Below are 27919 nucleotides of genomic sequence, written 5' to 3'. Positions count from 1 at the left end.
GACAGCAGATAAACTGGCACGGAATCTCATTGACCGTCAGAGTAATGCCAGACTAATGCCAGACAAATGATTAAGTACAGGATTAGTGCTGGGAGAAGCTGAAATTTTACGTTCATTCATTGGTGGTTTAGATGCAACCATATCGAAAGAAAGGTGAAGGTTGTCCTCCATTAGTGGTCGGGTTAAAGGTCATAGTATTTATAGCGCAGTTGGTTGACAGGCAGACTATCGTGTTGTAGGTTACTTGGTGAAAAGCTTTTGATAAAAACAGAAATATCACAACAAATTACTTCGAAAACTTAATCTTTGCCTTAACAGGAAACTTATTTTATTGTATTCTTTATTTTAAACAATCATCGACAATAAATCATCTCCTTTATGATATAACTAAATTATAACTGACGCGAAGGTCGCGGAGTCGGAAAAATCGTTGGAAAATCGTAAGCATTTGCTTGTCTTTTGATTAAGAAAGCAATAAAGCTAATATTTTTCTATTAAGTCTAGAGTCAAACATTAATTCGAGTATATATAATGCAATAAGATAAAACAAACATTTATATGTGAAATATGATACCTAAGTTTATGATATAAAAATGCAATGATTGTCTTTCAAACTTTTAGCCAATACATTTTTGTAACATTTTTAGGAAAATAGTGATTGGTTGTTTCCCTTGTTATGTTTATGTCGAAATTTACTCAAACACTAATGGCAGACTAATGCCAGAGAAATGATTAAGTACAGGTTTAGTCCTGAGAGAAGCTAAAATTTTACTTTCGTTCATCAATGGTGTAGCTGCAGCCATATCAATAGAAAGGTGAAGGTTGTCCTCCATCAGCGGGTCAGGTTAAAGGTCATCGTATTTATAGCGCAATTGGTTGACAGGCAGACTATCGTGTTGTAGGTTACTTGGTGAAAAGCTTTTGATGAAATAATGAATGCAGACTGTTTAACTTAGTTAAATTTGACCAAAATTGCCGTTGTACTTCATAGTGCGTCGGCGAAACCGTGGACGAAATATCATTTTATTAAAATTTGCTACACAAATACAATTGTCATAATCCTAGCCCTCACACTATACATACCCCGAATCTAATTCCAGCCCTAATGCAAATCCTAGCCCTAACTCTCTTCAAAGCACTAATCCATATCTAGCCTTAATGCTAATCCTAACCCTAACTTTATTCAATGCCCTTACCCAAAACGAGCCCCGATGTGAGTCTTAACTCTATTTCTATCCCCTACCCTAATCCAAGTACAAACCTATTACTCTCCCCAACCATAATCCCAACCCTAATCCAAGTACAAACTTATTACTCTCCCCAACCATAATCCCAACCCTAATCCAAGTACAAACCTATTACTCTACCCAACCATAATCCCAACCCTAATCCAAGTACAAACCTATTACTCTCCCCAACCATAATCCTAACCCTAATCCACTCCTTCGCCTAGTCTTATCCTTAGCCATGCCATTATTCTTTACATTCAGCATGACCAAGTACATTAGTAGTATTCAGTACTGTCAAGTCCTGATGACGTCACTCTATGTTCACCACTTACACGTCCAATTACCATCTAAAAATTTCCTAAAATCCCAATCATATAAAATCTATATTTTTAGATCAATAAATGTTTCGTTTTTAGACATTTTAATTTTAAAAGTATAGCTAATGAACCTTTAATATCTAATTTACATTAAAAGTTATATAAGTAAAATATATATTAGCAACCCCTTGATTCTTTTGATGTGGCCAACTTTGATGAAATAGTTTCAACCTTTATCTACCGCATCAGATCCTATTCCCCAAGGTAGAAACTGGGACAACTATATCACCCACCTCCCTACACCCCACCCCTCAAACTTTAAACTGGTCTAGACAGATAACTCAGTTACTCATCTATATAAGTACCACACATCAGCAGTAAAGGGCTGTCTAAAAATAATTCAATTATCCAATGACAAGCCAATTTTCTCTTTAAAAAAAATATAGAATTTATTTTGATTTACTAGAGTTATAGTTCGTTGTTACGTAAAGAAAGGCGAATGATGTTGTTACAAAATGAAGATAAAAAAATAGTTTTACAAGTAATGTTGTAACTTAATAAACACATAGCCATACTTTCACTAATCATAACAAAATGTTGGGTTTTAATTTTTCTTACATAACAAATTATTGTGCTTTGACTTAAATTAACCTAACAAATACTGGTGATTTCAATCAACTTAACAACAATGCAATCTATCAAACAAGGTAATAAATATAAGTTTCAATAAACTTAAAACATTGAACTGGGCTGGGTACAAAATGGCTATCGCAATGAACTTTGTTATATTAGAATAAATTTGTATCATCAAACACAACTGCACGTACTTTGAGCCTTCAGTACCTAATAAAGTACTCAATAAGTACCTAATAAAGTACTCAATAAGTACCTAATAAAGTACTCAATAAGTACCAAATAAAGTACTCATCTGACAGGGTTTGGCGCAGGTGAAGCAGAGTTCAAATGTCTCTGAGTTCAGCATATGAAGAAAAATATGAACTAAATTGGTAAGAATGTATGGAGTTTTAAAGTGTATGTACTAACTAAAGAATCAATAGCATGTGATTATTATTGCCTTGGCGTCATGTTACTAAAAATAAAATCTAATAGAAAAACAATACGATTATAATACAATTTTAAAGAGCTGATTACAAAGAATGGCGTTCATTTATTTAATGATTTTGAGGGATTTTTACAAATTTTATTTAAATTTAGGTTGGGTTAAGGGATAAAATCATGCCATTAAAATAATTAGCTTTGTAATCTTATTTCACGTTTTATATAATCCAGGTTTGATTTGCGTTTCTCGTTCAACCCCAGAGTTAGCCCTTGAGTTTATTGGAACCGGCAGGGATGGTGTAGCATGGTAGCAGTATAATTGTAGCTACATCAGATGATCAACAATAAATGAGTAGGCTACCTTTTACATAAGTTACAATGACAGCCACAACAGATGTTTGCACGCTAGAACTTTGTCGTTTTTTTCTCAGACTACCAACACCTTTTCTCACTTATTTGAAAATGTCATATATAATCATACATAATCATATATATATATATATATATATATATATATATATATATATATATATATATATATATATATATTTTTTTTTTTTTATTTTATATATATATATATATATATATATATATATATATATATATATATATATATATATATATATATATATATATATATATATATATATATATATATCGATTGTTTTCTTCTGCTACAGAAGCTGAAAGTAAATATAAAAAGGTATCACAGAAAAATGTAAGTTCTGTCATTCTAAAAATGTAATCTTTTCTCAACGGATATTTTCCCAAGGATTCTGCCATCGAAAAAAACAGTCTTGTCTTCCAGAGATTAGAAGGGAGGGGGGGAGAGAGAGTTGTCTTCAGAAACATGACATCCAAAACACGCATCAAGCAGGAGAAAAATTGGGTGTTATAGAAGATTTGAAATATTTAAATAAAAACGGAAGCTGTGGGTTTTAAAGTCACGTGAACAAATAATATGTTTTCATTGGCTAGCGTGGGAAGCTTGTATGTTTGTGTTGCATATAACTCTGATATAAATTGAATATTGTTGTTTTGTTTATTTTATAATGATCGCACAAAAATTTGCTACAAACGATCTGGATGAGTGTAGTTCGACCTGCGACCCCCTTCGTCCAAAAACCAACACAAAACACTTGATGCATGACAAACAAGCTTTCGCGAATGTTATCGATCTTAATCTGATTATTTCCCTTTAAAAAAATATTATCTTTTCTAGTTCGGGCTCAAGACACATGGGCAGGTGAAGTAGAGTTCATTTGTTTCTATGACCTCACATGCTGCAGGATGGTGTGGTCAGCACTAAGGACAGACGTTTTTTGTACGTAGGTGCCGTACCCATCAAATTTAGGCTGACTCAGGGATGTACTACCGACGCGAGAGAGGGATCCGAACTCGAGACTTTCGGGTTAGCAGTCGTAAGCTCTATCATCTGACCATTTATTTTAAATTGAATAGATTGAAAAATGTGTTGTCTTGGAAAGAAGTTATTTTTTTTTCCCTTTACACACATACACACACACAGACACACAGACACAGAGACACACACAGATATTCTTTCACCACAGTTGGCACAAGCCATTGTCCCCATCCCCACCTTACCCCCCCCCCCACCCCCTCTAGCAGACACATACAACATTGAATCAGCTATAAATAAGCAGGACATCGCGTGGCCAACATCAATAAAATCCAATGTCAAGGTCAAAAGAATTATAATTTTAAACGCAGCTGTCCTACCCCTACATTAGACCAAACATTTTTTTTTCATTTAATTCCATTTTTCTCATTCAGCTGCACACTAGGTTCTTTCCCCTTGAGACCAGTCGAGTTTTTTTTTTAAAAACAAGCTAATTAAAATGCTGGAATCAATCTAATTAATTGCTGAGAGACACGGGGAAAAAGAAATAAAGAAGAGTAATGATGTCTAAACCAAGAATTGTGAGTGTACATTCATCACGTACAAATCAGGTTTGTAAAGATTGCCAGTGGTTGAGATTGATCTAATTTAATTGTGTAGGATGTTTTGGTTGAGATGTGTGAAAATTGATCTGGCTACCAGCTGGGCTAAAGTGAATCTGTCGCTCATTTTATTTTATTGCGAAAAACAACTTTAAGACACCTTTCACTAGTGTTTCTCCGGGGGGTTGGGGGGGGGGGGGGGGGGCACTTGAAATTTTCGGACTAAAATGTTCGGGGGGGGGGGGGCGGCGGACACTGTTAGAAGTATATATTTTCTATATAAATTACATTTCGTTCACGGGGGGGGGGGTAGACTTTTTGGGTTAGGGGGGGGGGGGGGGGGGGGCTCCGAAGAGATGCCTGAAAGAAACTCTGTCTTTGACAAAAAGTGGCGTGGGTGGAGGGGGATTTAAAAACGCGACGTGAAACAATTTAAATTAATCTTTAAGACTAAACGTTAGAATTTTTTTTGATTTGTTTTAATAAATGATTCTTTGTAATTTAAAAAAAAAAAGTCAAAATACAAAGCTCTGTTAGCACTTACGAAAATAAAAATAAATTTTTAAAACAAAATTTGCCGTTTGGGGTGGGGGTTTGTAGGTGTGACGTCAATATGGGGTCTGACGTCTGTCACGTCACTTCTGATCTCAGATCATCCCTGACGCCCCCCCCCCCCCACACACACACACATTTTTAACCCTGAATAAGATTATGTTTGCTACTGATCAAAGTGAGGTAGCTAACTATACAGTAACTATATATATATATATATATATATATATATATATATATATATATATATATATATATATATATATATATACATTCAGCATAATTATTTTTATATATACAGTAACTATATATATATATATATATATATATATATATATATATATATATATATATATATATATATATATATATATATATATATATATATATATATATATATATATATATATATATATAGTTACTGTATATATAAAAATAATTATGCTGAATGTTTTTATAAACGGAGTTCAAAAGTTAAATTTAGCTTAAATTTTAAAATCCGTTTTAAAAGTAAACGTGTAACATTTTAAAAAGTAGTAAGAACTGATCAATTAAAATCATACAACGTTGAATGTATTTAATTCGGAAGGAAAATACATTAAAGCTATGTGACAATCTGTTTACTTTTAAACACAGGTTTGTAATATTTTAATAGTGGTCATCGGAAGTGATAGATAAAGAATCGTTTAAATTTTTCAGTATCACAGCCAATGTTCCATCTAAGCTGCGCGATTGCGCGGCCGCGCAGTAGTTTTGAGCTGCCGCGCAGTGATTTTGTAAAATAAATATATCCTTAGACTTTCGAACAGCGCGCACAGAAAATACATCTTGCACACTAGCTTTTCTACCTTTGAGTGAATATTGATCACAACTAGGCCTATACTAGACAACAGAGTATTTATTTATGTATTTTAATTTTTGAGAAGTGCCCAGAGGCTTAGCGACAAGATCCGGCGCACGGGGCGGACTTTCAACTTTGAACTCTTTCTTCGATTTATATCTATAGTTACTCCTGTTTGTGAAAAAGCGCTCCCCCGCCCCCCTCCCTCCAAATGGAAAAGTTTGTATCGCTATCCCGTAGCAGTTTCTATTTTGGTGCCAAAAAAACATTTAAATCAGTGTAAAGCTTTTTAGTCATAACTTTTCGTAACTTCGATGGTGTATAATTCAATACTTAAAACATGCTTTTTAATTATTTTTTTACTCCCTTTGGCGCCCCCTTAGGGTCACCCCCCGGGGCGGTGGCCCCACCTGCCCTCCCCCAGCTTCGCCACTGCAGTAGTGTTCAAACTGAAAAGTTTATTATTATTTTTCTCTTTTACGCGACTTTCTGCTATTACTTAACTTTATAGGTAACGCAAAAAAAAAGGAATGAATTTTATGCTTTAAACATTATGACGGGGTGTATCAGAAACACGTCCATATCAATAATTACATAGATAGGTAACACGTTGACAAGATAGTTTGTTAATAATAGATCAGAAAAATTATATTTAAAAAATAATTTAATACTAGCATGATTTAATAATAAGAGGTATTATGTAATGTTGTGATATGTAAAAAAGATACCAAAATAATTAAGCAAAGTAGCATGTTTTAATTATTAAATATAATTTTCGCTCTTTTTAGTTTACTAAAATAGTATATTTCAAATGTGTTGAATCAGTTTCCCTTCAGTGTTTTTTTCAAAAGACTAATTTTAATTAGAATCATATAATTTATTTTAAAAATTTATAGAAATAATTTTACATATTATTATTATTAGATGAAATTAAAATTCAGTATTTTCACAAAAACTAGTTTAAAATAGCCAAAGGGACAAAATCAAACAAAAAAGAAAATATAGGAAAACTTAAATTATCTAACGTTCTTAAAAAGGTTATTTTTCTGGTCTAGGGGAAACAACCATTAAAATTGACATTGTAATATAAAATACCGCTTATCTAACTTACAAATATTTTTTTTAATGTCCATAGCATGGGAGATAACATACAAACTTTTTACACTGTTATTTAAGACCTAGGCTACCAGCTTCGTTGATCATTTTTATGTATTTTTATTAATGTTACTTACTATGATAAATCATTGAGAGTATAAGGAATTACACACAAATTTAAACTTTACTTTGGGTAGTAATTTTTTTTATTTTACTGATGATTGTAAAAGCTTACTACTTCAAACTTTAAATTTTCTATTTTTTTTACTACCTGACAGTTGCCCTTCTGCTAAAAAACGTATGTACAGGTTTAATTCTCCGTAATCTCAAGTTGATACACACACACTCCCCCCCCCCCCCACTCAACCGGACTGGCGGACATATCAAGGTAGCGTGCCCTCATTGCCAAGGGTCAATTTTATGTCAGGGAAAGTTTTGGAATGATACATCAGTACGTGATTACAGAGACCCTTCTTCCACAGTCGTTTCTATTTCTGTCCATGGGTGGCTACAGTGTGAACTTTTGACTCCGCAGCACACTAAACTAAGCAGTGAAGAGAAACCTAGTTTGCACACCATATTTTAATCTAGTTCTTATGCCATTATATTTTTTTCCCTTTGATTATTATATATGCAATTGATGTTCATTGTTCATGTCTTTGATGCTGTGTAAATCTATCAAATATATTATTATTACTGATTTAAATGTTTAAAACAATTGAATTAATAAAATAAAAATTTAAAAAAAAATCTACCCCCTCCTCTCTCCCCCTCTATCCACTTTTCCCTCAGACATGATAACCCCACAATGCCTATAACTGTTCCAACGACCCCACCACCCACCGCAACATCAATATCCAGAACTTATTTAAAGTTCTAAATCTTGTCTCTTTCCCCTCATCTTTCACACTGCAACCTTTTGAAAACTCAATGCGACCACTACAACACCCTTTCAACTTAAGTTGTTTCCCTACATAGAAAATGCTTCACTGTCCCATTGACCCTCTCTGAAAAATTTCCTTTCCTCTCCCCACCCAGACTTCTGACACTTTCATTTGACCTTCACCCGTTTTACTGTCCTCCTTTGCAATTTTTTTATAATCATATACATGACATCATGTAAATATTCATTATGTACATTTGCAAAACCTTTCGTTTTCATTTGATGTTCGAAATTATGTAAAAAATGTGATGTTGATATACTTGTTTTAATTGCAAATAAAAGTATTTAAAAAATAATAATAAATAAAAAAAAATAAAAAAAAAAAAAAATGTAAAAAAAAAAAAAAAAAAAAGTAATCTCAAGTTGATTACAGCTCTACTTAAAAGCCCAAAGCCCCTTCAGCCTACCACGCCGGTGGAAAAAAAATCACTTGAATCATCATTTAATTACACATTTGCATTTTCAGGTTGTTGTTTTTTTTTTAAATAAAATTGTTGTTAAGATAGATTCTAAATATCTATCATGGTGTCTCCACTTCTCCCCCCTTCTTGCTACCCCACAGGTAACGTTACACACCTGGACCTGAGTCCAGCGGTATTGTAAGGCTGACCGGGCCTCGACCTCAGACTGCGGTCATGAGGGTGGAGCCTGAGTCATGTGACCTGTAGGGTAGGGACGCTACAGTCCGGTCACTCTACCTTCTCCCCTCTTCGGAGGTACACGTTTTTTGGTGCTAAGGCACTAGCCAACATAACATATTATACTTATTTTGGTGCTACGGCAACGTGTGTAGAGGATTGTGTGGCTTCATTGGAAGGTAATTAACACTTACTTTTATTAGCTGTACTGTTATAATATTAATTAATAAGTATGGAATGAGTATAAAACAATGTATGAATGAAAAGCATATTTTCTAGTAATGTTTATTGTAGGCCCTATGTCAGGCTAACGTAAATGTAGTATTATCTTTGTTACAATAATAAATTGTATGTCTCAAGTCTGAATGAATGTGTATATCACACATATGTTAGGAAGATTGTCAAATGTCTTTACAGCCGGCCAGCTTGGGGCTAAAACTTAGACAATACAGAGGTCCGTGTGTGAGCAAGTGTGACCACGCCGCCCTGAAGACCAGTCGCCCATTCCATGCTACTCTAAGTTGTATCATTACTCCTAAGCCAATAATTCATGTATTAAAAGTTAAACGATTGTGAAACTGAGTTAATTACTTAATCATAATTTTAAACCTTTTCACTGAACCAAATATCGGTAATCAGTCAATGATAATAATATAACATTAATAACGCACAATACTAATTATTAAGGGACCTCTTGTCCAACGAGACAAACCCTAGACCAAACAAAGTCATTCTGTAGCTGCGGCTATATCTATTTATGTGCGGTATGACTCGCTAGAGCATATTTGCCACAATTGTAATTAGACGTTTTGAATTAGATCTATGCATAAGTAAACCATCTTAAATGAATGAAAGTAGGCTACAAGTAAGAAAGAAGTATTACTATTGTAAATCTGTATCAGTCCTCACAAGCCGATGATGAAAACTGTAATACTAAAGCGAAAATGCAAGGCAAACTGACGCTGTGAATTACATGCCTGAGGCACACACACAAAAAATAATTATGATAATAATAATATTCCTATTTCAACAGTCACTCCCGCAAATCGTTTGGGCCTACCCCTTTTGATTTCAAGATAAATCTATCCCTACTAAATTAACCAGATTAACTTAAATTGTGTACTTATACATGGCGATTCTCTATAAATAAAAACTATAAATAAAAAGCCACAAAACATTTCCTTTTTTAAGATCCTGTATAAAAATGTAGTTCTACCACGTGGATATGAGAGCGAAAGAAATAGCTTTCAATATTAATCTACAACAGTCCTCGTTTGTTGAAAAAAAAAAGAGTCCTCATTTGTCGAATGATGAGCACAGTGACGCACTAGCGGAAGACTCCACCAATACTACATGCCTGAGGTATTTACAAATATTGTTAGGTGAGTTGTGTGAAAGCAATACCTGTGTTGAAAAATGTTCATGTCATTTATTTACATCTGTACAGTGATACAATGTATCAAACACACTGTTATACAATGAACATCCAAGTTTGTTCATGTATTTTCAATTTTTAATTTTAATTGCATAGTTTAAATTGAGGCAAAAATATAAGAATAAAATATAAATAGTTTTTTTTAATCGAATAGCTATACCCTTATATGTGCCAGTATTGACAATAAAGAAATGTTACCCAAAAATGTGTGCTATAAGTGTTAGGTTTATGGTTATCGTAATGACTAGAATATCAAATAGCATGTTTTTTTGTGTATTCTCATTGTCGATTCTAGCAATATCAAGCATATGGGTATAGGTAGTTGGTAAGAAAATACTACAAATGGATATCATCCCTTAACACTTTATATTATAGCAATCAACTTATATAGACATCTGATTTAAATTACAAATATAATTTTTCTGCTAAATCAAACAATCAATATAACAATAAAATAACATGTATCCGCTCAGAAGTTATGAGGTTCACTGAGTCAAACAAAATAATTTCGTCCCCTTTTTTTTCACTCATTTAAATAAAATAAAATATTAAGCTGTTATCTAAGCACACAACCTTAAATATGGTCAACTGTATTTTAAATATCACATACGTTTTGTTTGTTTTTTCAACATCATCTCTTAAATATTTAGGCATGATAGTATATTTTTAAATATAAATTATCTGACACAATAAAGACACCAGACATGCAAATATAAGCTGGCACCTGCATACATGAAGAGCATAGTAGCGAATCTACTCACACTTAAGCATACACACTAATGCACAGACAAACGCAGACAAACACACACATACACACACATACAAAAAAGCACACACACAAACACACACACACACACAAACACTCACAAACACAACGATTCCAAAAAAAAACACTCACATACACAACGATTTTAAAAAAGCACAAACACACACACATACATACACACATACAAAAAGCACACACACAAACACACACAAACACTCACACATAAACACACATACAAAAAAAGCTCACACACACAAACACACATACATACAAACACATACAAAGAAGCACACACACACACACATACACACACACACACAATCTCGTCAACTAGCTAATGCTCTAGCTGCAGGAATATCCTTGACCCCCTTCCACTGACCTCCCCTGCCCCTGGGAGAGTGATGTCAGCTGTCTAGAGGTGGAATGTAATTTAGGTTATCAGGCCACGCCCACATTTGAGCCTCACTGTTGTCACACGTCTGGAATGTCAGAGCCGAGCTGACCTGACTTCTGGTCAGACAGCTGTCAGTCATCGGGTGGTAGATTGCTCTCCCCTGCAACAGAAGTCATGTGTATGACTGATCATGATATGGCGTGTGTATGACATCACTTTATGACTTGTATATGACATCACTTTATGACTAGTATATGACTTATCACTTTATAACTTGTGTATGACTTATAACATTATGACGTGTGTGACTTAGCATATTATAATTTCTGTATAATTTATTACTTTAAACCTTTTGATGATTTATCACTTTATGATTTGTATATGACTTATAACTTTATGATTTGTACATGACTTATCACTTTATGATTTGTATATGACTTATAACTTTATGACTTAGATATAACTTATCACTTTATAATTTTATAACTTGTGTATGACTTTTAACAGTATAACTTGTATGACTTAGCATATTATAATTTCTGTATGATTTATTACTTTAAACCTTATGTATGATTTATTACTTTAAACCTTATGTATAATTTATCACTTTATGACTTGTGTATGACTTATCAATGTATGACAACGTATGTATGCCATACAACAATGTGTCTGACATCACACGAAGCAGTTGTTTAAATACAAGCAACCAATGATCAGAGTCGTCTTAAAATACCGTCATACATTGGGAGGGGACAGTTTGGTGACGATATGCGACGGGTGGGAGGGGGTGGCACGGAAAACGTGAGTCACACTTGTGCATTTTTAAAGATTATTTGTATAACTCATTGCTATTTTACATTTTTATTTTTGACCTTTCTACGAAATATAATTAATAAAAATTGATCATAGAAAGTCAGTGTTCATAAAGAGGACTCGAATAGTCAACGTCCTTAAAGAGGACTCGAATAGTCAACGTCCTTAAAGAGGACTCGAATAGTCAACGTCCTTAAAGAGGACTCGAATAGTCAACGTCCTTAAAGAGGACTCGAATAGTCAATGTCCTTAAAGAGGACTCGAATAGTCAATGTCCTTAAAGAGGACTCGAAAATTCAATGTCCTTAAAGAGGACACAAAAAGTAAATTTACATTTAAAGAACATAGAAATTCAATGTCCATAAAGAGGACTCAGAAAGTCAATGTCTATAAAGAGGACATAGAAAGTCACGTCCTTATAAAGGACACATACAATCAATAACAGGACATCCGCTACCAAATCTTACCGGCGTATAGTCGAAAACTTGTGTTGTGTTCTGGTAGTTACATGCCTGCATCACCAAGTTGGAAGATCCGGGGAGGACATCCATGCACCAGTTCCTTGACCTGATTTCTTTTATACGAGTCATCTCCCATTTCATCTGTTAAACATTGTGTAGAATTGATTTTAATTTCTTTTGAATGAAAGTTTGGGAAAATGTGCTCCGATTTTGTTTTAGTTTGTATTTTAGTTTTTAATTTTCTTTTAGTTCTTATTTAAGTTTTATTTTTAGTTCTTATTTAAGTTTTTTTTTTTTTGCTTCTTACTTTACTTTTTATTTTACTTCTTTTTTTAGTTCATATTTTTATTCATGGGGAAGATTTGAATTTTTTTCCGGCAGGGGGCCGAACAAAATGGAAGGCTATGGTTGAGGCCCTAAGATCCACAAGGAGGATGAAGTACTGAAATAAATAAATACTTGCCGCTCGTGCACATTTGATGAGAGAAAGTGGGACGTCGAGAGCTGTGCTGACTCGATGAACACACATGCCAGATTGGCTTGTGATCTGCCAAAACAAATTGGTGTCGTTTTTTTTAACGATAATAATAATAGTAATAATACTCTTTCTTCTCCAAATTATTCTCTAGCATCCCTCAATTCTCCAATTACTCCCCAGTTCCTCTTTACCTTCAACCGATTGCTCCCCATTAACCCTTACCTCCCCCAAGCATTCCCCAACTCACCTTACCCTCCCCAATCATTCCCAACTCACCTTACCCTCCCCAATCATACCCCAACTCATCTTACCTTCCCCTAATTATTCCCCAACTCACCTTACCTTCACCAAATATTCCCCACCTCACCTCCCCCAAATATTCCCTACCTCACCTCCCCCAAATATTCCCCACCTCACCTCCCCCAAATACTCCCCACCTCACCTCCCCCAAATACCTTCCACCACACCTCCCCCAAATATTCCCTACCTCACCTCCCCCAAATATTCCCCACCTCACCTCCCCCAAATACTCCCCAGCTCACCTCCCCTAAATATTCCCCAGCTCACCTCCCCTAAATATTCCCCACCTCACCTCCCCCAAATATTCCCAACCTCACCTCCCCCAAATAATCCCAAAATCACCTTCCCTAAATATTCCCCACCTCACCTCCCCCAAATACCCCCCACCTCACCTCCCCCAAATATTCCCTACCTCACCTCCCCCAAATATTCCCCACCTCACCTCCCCCAAATACTCCCCACCTCACCTTCCCCAAATATTCCCCAGCTCACCTCCCCTAAATATTCCCCACCTCACCTCCCCCAAATATTCCCAACCTCACCTCCCCCAAATAATCCCAACCTCACCTTCCCTAAATATTCCCCACCTCATCTCCCCAAATATTCCCCACCTCACCTTCCCCAAATATTCTCTACCTCACCTCCCCCAAATACCCCCCACCTCACCTCCCCAAATATTCCCCACCTCACCTTCCCTAAATATTCCCCAGCTCACCTTCCCCAAATACCCCCCACCTCACCTCCCCAAATATTCCCCACCTCACCTCCCCCAAATATTCCCCACCTCACCTCCCCCAAATATTCCCCACCTCACCTCCCCTAAATATTCCCCACCTCACCTCCCCCAAATACCCCCACCTCACCTCCCTAAATATTCCCCAGCTCACCTTCCCCAAATACCCCCACCTCACCTCCCCAAATATTCCCCACCTCACCTTCCCTAAATATTCCCCACCTCACCTTCCCTAAATATTCCCCACCTCGCCTCCCCAAATATTCCCCACCTCACCTCCCCAAATATTCCCCACCTCACCTTCCCTAAATATTCCCTAGCTCACCTTCCCTATATATTTCCCGGCTCCTTTGATGTACATCTCCGGGTAAACATTCTGAATGTACCAGTCGAAGCTGTGGCACTGAAGCCGTTCCCGCAGCTCCAGCCGCTCTTGTACGCTGCCATACCTGGCCTGCAGACGACCGTGTTTTAATCACTCATCAATAATTCACAAAACCCATTCAATCACTCATCAATAATTCACAAAACCCATTCAATCACTCATCAATAATTCACAAAACCCATTTAATCACTCATCAATAATTCACAAAACCCATTATGTCATAAAAAACATAAGCTAATCTGCCACTGTTTAAATCCGATTCATCCTTCTATAGTTGATTAAACTTAAGAAAAAATTATTTCTTTTATACTTTTTTTTTTTTATTTTTTTTTATTTTTTTTTTATTTTTTATTTTTTTTATTTTTTTTTTTTTTTAACTTTTTTTTATTCAACTGTGTAGATTCAACTTATCACTGGCATTTATATAATACGACTATTTATTGTTTTAATTTTACTTGTGATAAAACGATTTTTAAATATTGTTTATAATCAACTATAAAATGTGTATTTATGGTTATAATATTGTTAGTGACCAACATTTTAGAATGTTACCTCATCATAAGGTTCATCAAAGAAAAATTTCCGGTAGTCGTCGAGCCAAACCTGCGCAACTCTGGCCGAGTTTTTGACCAAAACGTTGCTCTTCTCTCCCTTGAGGTAGGGCGAGTGGTCCCTGAAGACGTGTGCTATACGAGAACACGGGTTGATCAAGATGCCGCCCCCGCACATCCATAGCTGGGAGGCAAGAAATATTTATTAATTGTCGGCAAGAAAATGTTCTTCAATGGTCGGAAAGAAAATTTACTTTAATTTTCCACAATTAAAACTAAGTCTACAACTACATACAAAACACCAAAAATAAACATAAAGCGTTTAGTTTGTTGTTAAGGTTTAAACGTTCTTCAGATAGGACGTGTTCATGGTACTACCTCCCCTCCCTCACCCCACCCCCACCCCCACCACAATCCCCCAGCACACACCCCACCCCCAATTACCCAGCATAGTAATCTAAATGCAGGATGAGCATGTTGTAAATATTTTCCCTCATTACGCGGCTGGTGGATTAGTAAAGACAGCATGGTAATCTGGTATGATAGGATTAGACAGGTTAGACCTAGGGTCTTAATTAAATTATCAGATATTTCATAATTATGTATATTGAGCACTATTTATTTGAATTAAATCAATTTAATTTGATTTTTTTTTATAACTAGTTGTTGAGTATTCTGACATAAAATATAAATAATAAGCTAATGTGAAATAGAAATAAACCAATACTGACATTAGAAGAGAAATAAACCAATACTGACATTAAAAGAGAAATAAACCAATACTGACATTAAAAGAGAAAAAAACATTACTGACATTAAAAGAGGAAAAAACCAATACTAACATTAAAAGAGAAATAAATCAATACTGACATTAAAATAGAAATAAATCAATACTGACATTAAAATAGAAATAAACCAATATTGACATTTAAAGAGGAATAAACCAATACTGACATTTAAATAGAAATAAACCAATACTGACATTAAAATAGAAATAAACCAATATTGACATTTAAATAGAAATAAACCAATACGGACATTTGAATATAAATAAACCAATACGGACATTAAAATTGAAATAAACCAATATTGACATTAAAATAGAAATAAACCAATACTGACATTAAAATAGAAATAAACCAATACTGACATTAAAATAGAAATAAACCTTACTGACATTAAAATAAAAATAAACCAATATTGACATTAAAATAGAAATAAATTAATACTGACATTAAAATAGAAATAAACCAATACTGACATTAAAAAAGAAATAAACCAATACTGACATTAAAAGAGGAATAAACCAATACTGACATTAAAATAGAAATAAACCAATACTGACATTAAAAGAGAAATAAACCATTACTGACATTAAAATAGAAATAAACCATTACTGACATTAAAATAGAAATAAACCAATACTGACATTAAATTAGAAATAAACCAATACTGACATTAAAATAGAAATAAACCAATACTGACATACTACCTTTAGCGAGAGCTCAATGTTTTCACCTCCCCATAGTTCAAGGCCGACATCATACGTCCCCAGCTGAATAAAATAATCTTTTCTAATGGCGAACAACCCACCTGCCATCGTTGGTGATCTTTGAGAAAAAAATTTTAAAAACTGATGTCAGTACTTAAAATCATGTCAATGTTATGGAAAGTTTTGAAATACGGATAAAGTTTTAACTAATTATAATGACATTAATTAACAAAAAAAACTACTCTAATGAAGGAGACGAGCCTACGGTATGGGGTCAATGACCGTCTTGAGGCTCTTCTTGATCCTGGGCAGGACATAGGACCAGTCAAAGGTGAAGGTCGCGAACTCCAGGATTCCGATGTTCCCGACTGAGGGCTCGATGGCGAACGTTTTGTCGTCGATGACGTCGATTTCCGGGGTCACGGCCATCTTGGGGTGGTGGGAGATGGTCTCCAGGAGAGGTTCCAGCCACCCTAGGGGTAGGGTTGTGTTGGTCATTAGCGATGCGTGTCATAAAAGTTATTCAGCATCATAGGGTCATCTAATGACGTCATGTATATATCAAGGCAGGGGTTTAGAGTTGTGTGAAGTACACTTATATGTTGTTGCTAAAATGTGTATTTTAAAGGGAAAATTGTTAAAATTGTGTTAATTATTGTTAAAAGCGGTCGGCGCGGTCGAGTCGGTAAAGTGCATGGTTGCTTATCCGAGTTCGAACCGCCGGGCATATGAGGCTCGACAATTGGGCACAGCAACTCTTCTAGGAGAGGCAACTCTAAAATCAAACAACTGCTGCCTTTTAGTTTGTTCTTAGTTGGACAAAGGCTATGGAAGCAAATCCAAAGAGAAAAGCTGGCTGAAATTGGAGTCAAGTCTTATATAAAAGGTTGACACGTATACTTAATTGTGTTGGAGGGAATCTTTTGTAACACTAAAATTAAGAAATCAGAAGAAGAAGCTAAAAGCATGTTAATTATGGATAAAAGCATGTTAATTATGGTTAAAAGCCTGTTAAATATGGTTAAAAGCATGTTAATTTTGGTTTAAAGCATGTTAATTTTGGTTAAAAGCATGTAAAATCTAGTTTTAAAAAAACATGTTAATTATCGTTAAAATTGTGCTTGTTTAAAAGGGGAAAGACTATGAGAAGAACGTTAAGTTCTTTTATAGCGGGTGGGGGGAAGGTTTTCGTAATGTTGCTGTGTGACGATCGAGATGGGGGTAGGGGGAATCGGCTAAAATCGTGTGACGTCATTTTAAGGACAGTCTGTTTAACAACATTTAAGCGTTTAATTTTAGACTTATTTGATTTAGTATTAAAACTCAATCTACCTTTTGTAGATAGAAAATTATACTGATTCTCAGAAGTACGTGTCTAAACATAGGAAACTGAACAAAGTTTGTAAACTAGAACCAAAAGTGAGTACCTTCTGTGCACTCGACGTGTGAGTCGAGGAAGATGATGACAGGAGCTTTGGCCTCCTTCACGCCTGCAAGTCTGGCACGCACTAACCCTGACCTTTTCGTCATGCGCAGTAGCCTGACTTTTTGTATTTGAGACACGTATTTGGCCAGTGTATCCTGCATTGTCACTGGAAAGGACATGCATTTAAAAAAATGGATTTATTCAAGTAAACTTTGGTATAGTCCAATATAAACTTGCTTGTTCCTTGCTTTGTCCCTTGAAAGAAAATGCATTTTAAATGTTGGATATTATACTCAAGTAGACTATTGTATAGTAAAATATAAACTTGCTTGTTTGTTTTTCTTTGCAGTGTGTCATTAAAATATATGTTTAAAGTATATATACATATATAACTAACTAGACTAAAGTAAAAATAAATTAGCTTTACGTTAAGAGAATGGTAGTTTTGTGATACCGGGTGTAACATGTAAAGATGGTTTTAAGGATGTAATGGTGTCATGGTGTTTAAACGCAGTGACGTGGTGTTATAAGGTTAGGAATGGCGTGGTTGTATTTTAAATATAGTGGCGTCACTAGGCTTGGGCGGGGAGAGGGGGTGCACATGGATACACCATTTGGAGGGGAGCTCATAATAGTAAACATTTTTAGTGTGGTCTTGTTATTGAGTTTTGACACTAGTTTAACAGTGTGATAGTGTTGACACTAGTATTATAGTGTGATAGAGAGTTGATACTAGTATGATAGTTTGATAGTGTTGACACTACTTTGATAGTGTGATAGTGTTGACACTAGTAAGATAGTGTGCTAGTGTTGACAATAGTATGACAGTATGATAGAGTGTTGACGCTATTATTATAAGTGTGTATACCCATGGTAGAAAAGTCGTCGACGAGAATTAATTCCTCAATTAAAGATGGCGGAGAGCGGCTGAGAACACTGTGAATGGTACGGAGTAGCACGGTCCAAGCCTCGTTGTAGAAACAGATGATGATGCTGGCACGTGGTAGGTTGGGTAGGTACGTCTTCTCCTTACACCTGTAACCACGTGTTGATTAGTAAAGGTAAGTAGTAAACGTAAGGTAAGTGGTATATTTATCACAAATATCTCATCACACAATCTCACCCCCCCCCGCCCCACAACTACCACCCCCCTCATGGGTGTGACGTCGTTTACTTCTAATTACATGTTATACATACATATAAATACATATAAAAAATACTATATATGCATATTATATATATATATATACATACAGTCATATATATATATATATATATATATATATATATATATATATATATATATATATATATATATATATATATATTATATATATATATATATATATATATATATATATATATATATATATATATATATATGCATGTTATATATATATATATATATATATATATATATATATATATATATATATATATATATATATATGCATATTATATGTATAAATATGTATATATATATATATATATATATATATATATATATATATACACACATAATGTGTATATATATGCATATATATATGTATGACTATATGTATATATATAATACGCATATATAGTATTTATTATTTATATATATAGTAAGTACGGTATATCTGTACCCAAAATCTTACTCATTATCTCTGAAGTCTGGCACTTCTCTCTGTGTTGATATCTGCAGGCTGGCATATTCGTTGTACTCGTGGTTCTTCCAGCCCTCGTCATATTTCTCCTTCTCCTGCGGGCTCAGATCTTGTGGATTAATGACCACAGGATGTCCTTTCTCGCCTGGGAACAAGGGACAGGTTGTTGCACCGGGTGTCACGTGATACTGGGAGATGTATGGGAGGAAGCAGGGAACGGTTCCTTGTGTGTCATTGTTTTTTGTGAAGTTTTGTCGTGGTGATAAGTCAAGTAAACAAGGCGGACTTAATGACTTTTGATGGAGCGTAAGATTGTGGGAAAATAGATTTAGCGTGATGGAGCGTAAGGTATATGTATAGGTGTGTGACATGAGTATATGTGGTTGTGGTATGTGGGGTCATCCATTTATGACGTCAACAATTTTTGGAGATTTTGCCCCCCCCCCTCTAAAAAATCCACTTATTTCCCATATAAAAGTCCATACGCGTCAGCAAAAGTCAATTTTTAACCACCCCCCCCCGTATGGACGTCATATATGAATGACCCCTGTGTGGTGTGTACTATATAAATGCATGTGTGTGGTATGTGTGTTGTATGTGTGTGATATATGTATGCATGTGTGTATTATATGTTTGGTATATTTGTGTTTGGTATGTGTGGTATGTGAATGTGTGTATGTGTTTTTTTATGTATATGTGTGTGCTATCAGTATATGTATGGTACGTGTATGTATGTGTATTTATGTGGTATGTATGTGGTGTGTGTGTATATGTGTATATGTATGTGTGTGTGTGCTGTTAATTCACAAGCAAATGGATGTAGAAGAAAACATTAGGTGTATCCTTGACCTTGTTTAGGCGTGTCAAACCGTTGACCTGGCTTGATGTGTTTTCTACCAGACGACGACTCGATGCCAACGACCTCCATGTGGTCCACATACGGCGAGTCCCAGGGTTCTGGCTCCGGCTGCACGAAGATCATACCACGTGACCTGTTCTGGCTGGAAGCAAAGTCTTGTATGGCCCGGGGGACGGCGAACTTGGCGTTGCTGTCCTAGAGGACAAAGTGTTGACTAGAGGACATAGTGTTGACTAGAGGACATAGTGTTGACTAGAGGACATAGTGTTGACTAGAGGACAAAGTGTTGACTAGGGGACAAAGTGTTGACTAGAGGACAAAGTGTTGAACAAAGAGCTTAGTCCTAGAGGACAAAGTGTTGAACAAAGAGCTTAGTCCTAGAGGACATAGTGTAGACTAGAGGACAAAGTGTTGAACAAAGAGCTTAGTCCTAGAGGACAAAGTGTTGAACAAAGAGCTTAGTCCTAGAGGACAAAGTGTTGAACAAAGAGCTTAGTCCTAGAGGACAAAGTGTTGAACAAAGAGCTTAGTCCTAGAGGACAAAGTGTTGACTAGAGGACAAAGTGTTGAACAAAGAGCTTAGTCCTAGAGGACAAAGTGTTGAACAAAGAGCTTAGTCCTAGAGGACGAAGTGTTAAACAAAGAGCTTAGTCCTAGAGGACAAAATGTTGACTAGAGGACAAAGTGTTGAACAAAGAGCTTTGTCCTAGATGACAAAGTGTTGAACAAAGAGCTTAGTCCTAGGGGACATAGTGTTGAACAAAGAGCTTAGTCCTAGAGGACATAGTGTTGAACAAAGAGCTTAGTCCTAGAGGACGAAGTGTTAAACAAAGAGCTTAGTCCTAGAGGACAAAATGTTGACTAGAGGACAAAGTGTTGAACAAAGAGCTTAGTCCTAGAGGACAAAGTGTTGAACAAAGAGCTTAGTCCTAGAGGACAAAGCGTTGAACAAAGAGCTTAGTCCTAGAGGACAAAGCATTGAACAAAGAGCTTAGTCCTAGAGGACAAAGCGTTGAACAGAGAATTAAAAAAGACAAATTTTTAATTTTAAAAATCTAGGACAAAACAAACCGCTGTTGAGTATTTGAACAAATAAAATGTTAATGATACGGCTGATTATTTTGCAGCTAGTTTTTTAAAATGAAGATGGCAGTATGGTGTGGTACCAGATCTGGTTACCTGGTCGGCTTTGTCGTCATAATGGTGTTCATCAGTGTCTGTGTCCACTTGACCGTGGGCGCCTAGACCGTCCACTCCCAACACCTGGAAGATAAAGCACCCTGTCACGTGGTTGGCTAGCGTGTAATTAGTGTGTTTTAAAGGTCTGTCTTAGTGATTGGCTAGCGTGTAATTAGTGTGTTTTAAAGGTCTGTCCCAGTGATTGGCTTGCGTGAATATAGTGTGTTCTAAAAGCCGGTCTTAGTGATTGACTTGAGTGTAATTAGTGTGTTTTAAAGGTCTGTCTTAGTGATTGGCTAGTGTGTAATTAGTGTGTTCATGTAACAATGAGAAATGTCTTTACAAATGAGAAATGTCAGTGACCGACAACCGCATATTAGAGAGACATAGAAGAAATAGAGAGTTGAAACAGTAGGGAGGTTCAATAACCTAAATCCGTGTCTGTAATATATTAGGCTTTAGCAACTTGTATGACTAGTTTGTTTAGCAACGTGTACGATTTATTTGTTTAGCAACTTGTCCGATTTATTTGTTTAGCAACTTGTATGTCTTGTTTGTTTAGCAACTTGCATGTCTTGTTTGTTTACAACACAAACGTCTTGTTCTGATGCCAAGAATATCGTATCAGATCGAAGTCTTGAATATCTTTGTGTAACTGATGTTATCAACTCTTCGTAGAGCCGCTACTTTGCTTCTATAACTGTCGGTTTCTATGTTTATATAACTGTCAGTTACTTTGCGAATATATACTATCGGTTACTTCAATATAACGAGCCGTTACCTAGCTAGTAAAATCAAGTTTTAAGACAACACATCATGTAACATGTGTTTACACTGTGTAACCGGCGTGTAGATAAATGTACTGTATGTAGTGTACACTGTATAGCCTGCGTGTAGACAAATGTACTGTATGTGTAGTGTACGCTGTGTAGCCGTCGAGTAGACAAATGTAGTGTAAGTGTAGTGTACACTGTGTAACCGGCGAGTAGACAAATGTAGTGTAAGTGTAGTGTACACTGTGTAACCGGCGAGTAGACAAATGTAGTGTAAGTGTAGTGTACACTGTGTAACCGGCGTGTAGACAAATGTAGTGTAAGTGTAGTGTACACTGTGTAACCGGCGTGTAGACAAATGTAGTGTAAGTGTAGTGTACACTGTGTAACCGGCGTGTAGACAAATGTAGTGTAAGTGTAGTGTACACTGTGTAACCGGCGTGTAGACAAATGTAGTGTAAGTGTAGTGTACACTGTGTAACCGGCGTGTAGACAAATGTAGTGTAAGTGTAGTGTACACTGTGTAACCGGCGTGTAGACAAATGTAGTGTAAGTGTAGTGTACACTGTGTAACCGGCGTGTAGACAAATGTAGTGTAAGTGTAGTGTACACTGTGTAACCGGCGTGTAGACAAATGTAGTGTAAGTGTAGTGTACACTGTGTAACCGGCGTGTAGACAAATGTAGTGTAAGTGTAGTGTACACTGTGTAACCGGCGTGTAGACAAATGTAGTGTAAGTGTAGTGTACACTGTGTAACCGGCGTGTAGACAAATGTAGTGTAAGTGTAGTGTACACTGTGTAGCCGGCGTGTAGACAAATGTAATGTATGTGTAGTGTACACTGTGTAGATGGCGTGTAGACAAATGTAATGTATGTGTAGTGTACACTTTGTAGACAAATGTAGTGTATGTGTAGTGTACACTGTGTAGGTGGCGTGTAGACAAATGTAATGTATGTGTAGTGTACACTGTGTAGCCGGCGTGTAGACAAATGTACTGTATGTGTAGTGTACACTGTGTAGCCGGCGTGTAGACAAATGTACTGTATGTGTAGTGTACACTGTGTACCCTGCGTGTAGACAAATTTACTGTATGTGTAGTGTACACTGTGTACCCTGCGTGTAGACAAATGTACTGTATGTGTAGTGTACACTGTGTACCCTGCGTGTAGACAAATGTACTGTATGTATAGTGTACACTGTGTAGACAAATGTACTGTATGTGTGTACACTGTGTGGCCTGCGTGTAGACAAATTTACTGTATGCATAGTGTACACTGTGTACCCTGCGTGTAGACAAATGTACTGTATGTGTAGTGTACACTGTGTGGCCTGCGTGTAGACAAATTTACTGTATGCATAGTGTACACTGTGTACCCTGCGTGTAGACAAATGTACTGTATGTGTAGTGTACACTGTGTACCCTGCGTGTAGACAAATGTACTGTATGTGTAGTGTACACTGTGTACCCTGCGTGTAGACAAATGTACTGTATGTGTAGTGTACACTGTGTACCCTGCGTGTAGACAAATGTACTGTATGTGTAGTGTACACTGTGTACCCTGCGTGTAGACAAATGTACTGTATGTGTAGTGTACACTGTGTACCCTGCGTGTAGACAAATGTACTGTATATGTTGTATACACTGTGGAGCCAGCGAGTAGACAAATGCACTGTATGTGTAGCTACAAGCTACGACTGTGTTGTTATGGGCCAGCCTGCTACACTTGGTCTCCATATGTGTGTGATCTAATTGTGGTAACATACTTTGTTTCAGACTTTGACAAACACATCAAAGGTTTAAACTTTACACTTATGTTAAATCTCATATTTAGACATGGTGTAATGATAGTTTAACACTTTAAAAAAAAGATTACTTTTTAGACTTAACGATCAACTGAAAAGATGAAATAGAGTTCATATGATTCTTGACATCGGCATATGAAGAGAAAGTATGGTCTGCACTTTGCCCAGTCGCCTTTAGTTTCCCCAAAGTGAGTTAGGTACCCATCAGAGCCAGGTGTACTTGGATACGGATTTGAACTCGAGACTTTCGGGTTAGCAGCCTAGCGCTCTACCGTTTAGGCCACGCCGTCCCATAGTTTACACTTCGACAGAGAATATTCTACAATAACAGTTTGACTCCCAATCTGCCCCATCAAAGCTATACTTTGTTTGATTCAAACACAAGAAACAAATATTGACAGACAAACATGTTTAACAAAGAAGCTAAACCATAATGCTGAGTGTAGAGATACCTTTGGTATGGTCTACAATGTTTCCCCAACCCTCCACATTCACGCTCACTGAACTACGTCATTACTTACATGATTGACGTCATCAACTCTGACGTCAGCACCGTCCCCAGCGTCCGGCTGTGCCGCTCTCAACCAGACATCAGCATCCGGTGCCATCAGCACATGCTGCTGACCTCCGACCCCGCCCGGCCCCTGTTTGGGCGGGTCCGCCTGTCCCGGCCCCATCTTGGGACGCCCGGTGTGGTGATGCCTCCTGGGTAGACTCTGGGTCATGACCTGGGTCTTGTACATGGTCCAGAGGATGAGGGTGACCCAGACGGCAGGTACGGCCAGCAGCAGAACCCGTAGCTTGGTACAGCGACATGACTTTCTCCTTGAGGGATAATTTACACCCATTTACATTCAATTTACAGTCACCGTTTACAATAGTATCCACTTATCTTCTATCTCACAAATACCACGAAATATATCAGACTAATAGATTTTGTAATATTTTGTAATTGTCCTAATTTTAAATTTTAATTACATAAACAGTCTAGACTAAGTCAGTGCAGTGTAATTTATTCAAGAAATTCCTAACTAGCATAAAAACGACATTTTTGTATAATTTCCGCATAAGGCTACGTCTACAACTAAACCACGGCAATAAAAACGTTAACTCGGTGACCTTAAAATGTTAACTAAGGCGAATTAAACCATCCTTGAAGAAACTACTTAGTCAGAAAACAAAACTAAAATACTAATAGGATGAGAGCATACGTCTTTAAAAAAAACATAAATTTGTCTTTTTATTATTCGCTTTTTTAAATACTCAAACAATTAAATTATAGAATATTTTCTCAGAATATTTCGGAAATATTTTGAAACCAAAAACCACTATACGACCCGGCTAGATCAGTGCGAATTGTTACATCTGCTGATTAAACTATGGTATACATCGACCAGTAATTTATCGATCACAACAAACAAATAAATAACCAATGTGTGCGTTTCTTATTGGCCAGATACATCTTTACCAAACAGGCCAAACAATTAAAGTACAGCGGATTATGTGTGTATTGTTAGTGTGTAACTATAGTGTTTGATGTGTGTATTGTTAGTGTGTAACTGTAGTGTTTGATATGTGTATTGTTAGTGTGTAACTATAGTGTTTGATGTGTGTCTTTAGCTGATGTGTTAAAATAGCGTTTGTTTTAAATGTGTGTTAAAAATTTTCGTGTCTATTATGTGCCTATTAAAACAAAATATACTTTACAATGCACAGGTGTTCATTTAAATGCAATGAAACACTTTTTAAATTGTCCCTATCAGTCATCCGCTCCCATAGACAACATAACATCGGTACACCGTCAAAACGGCCCACGACAAAACGACCCCGTCAAAAGGGTGTGATATATTGGCTCCTGTCAAATGGCCTTTCGTCGTATTGACTTGCGACATATAGGACCCAACAACAGGACTCCCGATATATAGGCTCTCGACAAATAGGGTCACGACATAAGGGCTCACGACATATTGAATCCGACATATGGGCTTTCGACAAATGGACTCCCGATTTTTTCCGGCTCACGATATATTGGCTCACGGCACATTGGCTCGCGAAAAAAATGACTCCCGACATATTGGCTCCAGACAAACGAATCGTAGGACAACTACTGGAATAAACATAACCATTTTGTCCAACCTACCAACCACATACAGTTCATACCTCCACTACCACTATAACCTCTGAGTGAAAACATTTTTCATGAACCATTTTGACGGGGCCGTTTTGTCATTGGCCGTTTTGACGCCGCGCGTAACATATCAGATAAATAAACATTTTCCTTATCACCTTAGTTTTTTTTTCAAATCCCCGTTAACGTGTAAATTAATGTAAATTAAGGAAAACACTAAAAAAAAACATTCATTATAAATAATTTTTTTAACTGTATAAAGATGGGAATTTCTCCATGTCGTCTAATTCCTGTCAACATGAACACGTGACCGAAATAGCCACGTGACAAATGACGATGTCCGTTTATGTTAATTAGAATGGCGAACATAGGAGACGGATGGGATAGAGAGTACGTCACTACGTGCATGATTTGCTCGCTGAGACGTGTTGCCATGGATACGGGATGAAATGGTGGGGTAAACATGTGTTCGGTGACGTCAAAGGTGATCACAGTTGTTTACAGAAGTGTGACAGATGGGGGGGATGGTGTGGTTTGGGGGAGGAAGGTCGTGTTTAAATCATGTGACACGGTGTATTAGTGTTATTATTGGTGGACCTTATGTGGCGTTTTTGACATGAGGCGATGTTTGGATTGTATTATTTGCTACATCAGAGTTGGTGGTGATACAGTTAGGTGGACACATCAGTTAGGTGGGTGGACACATTAGGTGGACACATTAGGTGGACACATCAGTTAGGTGGGTGGAAACATCAGTTAGGTGGGTGGAAACATCAGTTAGGTGGGTGGACACATTAGGTGGACACATTAGGTGGACACATTAGGTGGACACATCAGTTAGGTGGGTGGACACGTAAGTTAGGTGGGTGGACACATCAGTTAGGTGGGTGGAAACATCAGTTAGGTGGGTGGAAACATCAGTTAGGTGGGTGGACACATTAGGTGGACACATTAGGTGGACACATTAGGTGGACACATCAGTTAGGTGGGTGGACACATTAGGTGGACACATTAGGTGGACACATCAGTTAGGTGGGTGGAAACATCAGTTAGGTGGGTGGAAACATCAGTTAGGTGGGTGGACACATTAGGTGGACACATTAGGTGGACACATTAGGTGGACACATCAGTTAGGTGGGTGGAAACATCAGTTAGGTGGGTGGAAACATCAGTTAGGTGGGTGGAAACATCAGTTAGGTGGGTGGACACATTAGGTGGACACATTAGGTGGACACATCAGTTAGGTGGGTGGACACGTCAGTTAGGTGGGTGGACACATCAGTTAGGTGGGTGGACACATCAGTTAGGTGGGTGGAAACATCAGTTAGGTGGGTGGACACATTAGGTGGACACATTAGGTGGACACATCAGTTAGGTGGATGGACACATCAGTTAGGTGGGTGGACACATCAGTTAGGTGGGTGGAAACATCAGTTAGGTGGGTGGACACATTAGGTGGACACATCAGTTAGGTGGGTGGACACATTAGGTGGACACATCAGTTAGGTGGGTGGATACATTAGGTGGACACATCAGTTAGGTGGGTGAACACATCAGTTAGGTGGGTGGACACATTAGGTGGACACATCAGTTAGGTGGGTGGACACATCAGTTAGGTGGGTGGGCACATTAGGTGGACACATCAGTTAGGTGGGTGGA

At 36.8% G+C, this 27919-nt stretch overlaps 1 protein-coding gene across 2 annotated transcripts in view; it reads right to left on the bottom strand.

The window, feature by feature from the left end:
• Positions 1-11089: 11089 nt before the first annotated feature.
• LOC131939715 (polypeptide N-acetylgalactosaminyltransferase 5) overlaps positions 11090-27919 on the bottom strand; it is a 33595-nt gene continuing 16765 nt past the window's right edge. For both annotated transcript variants that reach the window (XM_059298184.1, XM_059298185.1), the window contains exons 2-14: positions 24654-24957; positions 21555-21638; positions 20366-20570; positions 19508-19661; positions 18739-18905; positions 17872-18036; positions 16710-16917; positions 16445-16562; positions 14954-15136; positions 14342-14470; positions 12969-13052; positions 12512-12646; positions 11090-11391 (exon numbers count right to left, since the gene is read on the bottom strand). In XM_059298184.1, the coding sequence (XP_059154167.1) occupies positions 11242-11391; positions 12512-12646; positions 12969-13052; positions 14342-14470; positions 14954-15136; positions 16445-16562; positions 16710-16917; positions 17872-18036; positions 18739-18905; positions 19508-19661; positions 20366-20570; positions 21555-21638; positions 24654-24957 (2086 nt within the window). In that variant the 3' untranslated portion in view covers positions 11090-11241. The remainder of the gene's footprint in view (positions 11392-12511; positions 12647-12968; positions 13053-14341; positions 14471-14953; positions 15137-16444; positions 16563-16709; positions 16918-17871; positions 18037-18738; positions 18906-19507; positions 19662-20365; positions 20571-21554; positions 21639-24653; positions 24958-27919) is intronic.

The sequence above is a fragment of the Physella acuta genome, unplaced genomic scaffold, assembly GCF_028476545.2.
Source record: "Physella acuta isolate Inbredline_101_S28 unplaced genomic scaffold, ASM2847654v3 ptg000291l, whole genome shotgun sequence".
In the NCBI taxonomy this organism is placed as follows: domain Eukaryota; kingdom Metazoa; phylum Mollusca; class Gastropoda; family Physidae; genus Physella; species Physella acuta.
This window is presented reverse-complemented; position numbering and strand designations above follow the sequence as displayed.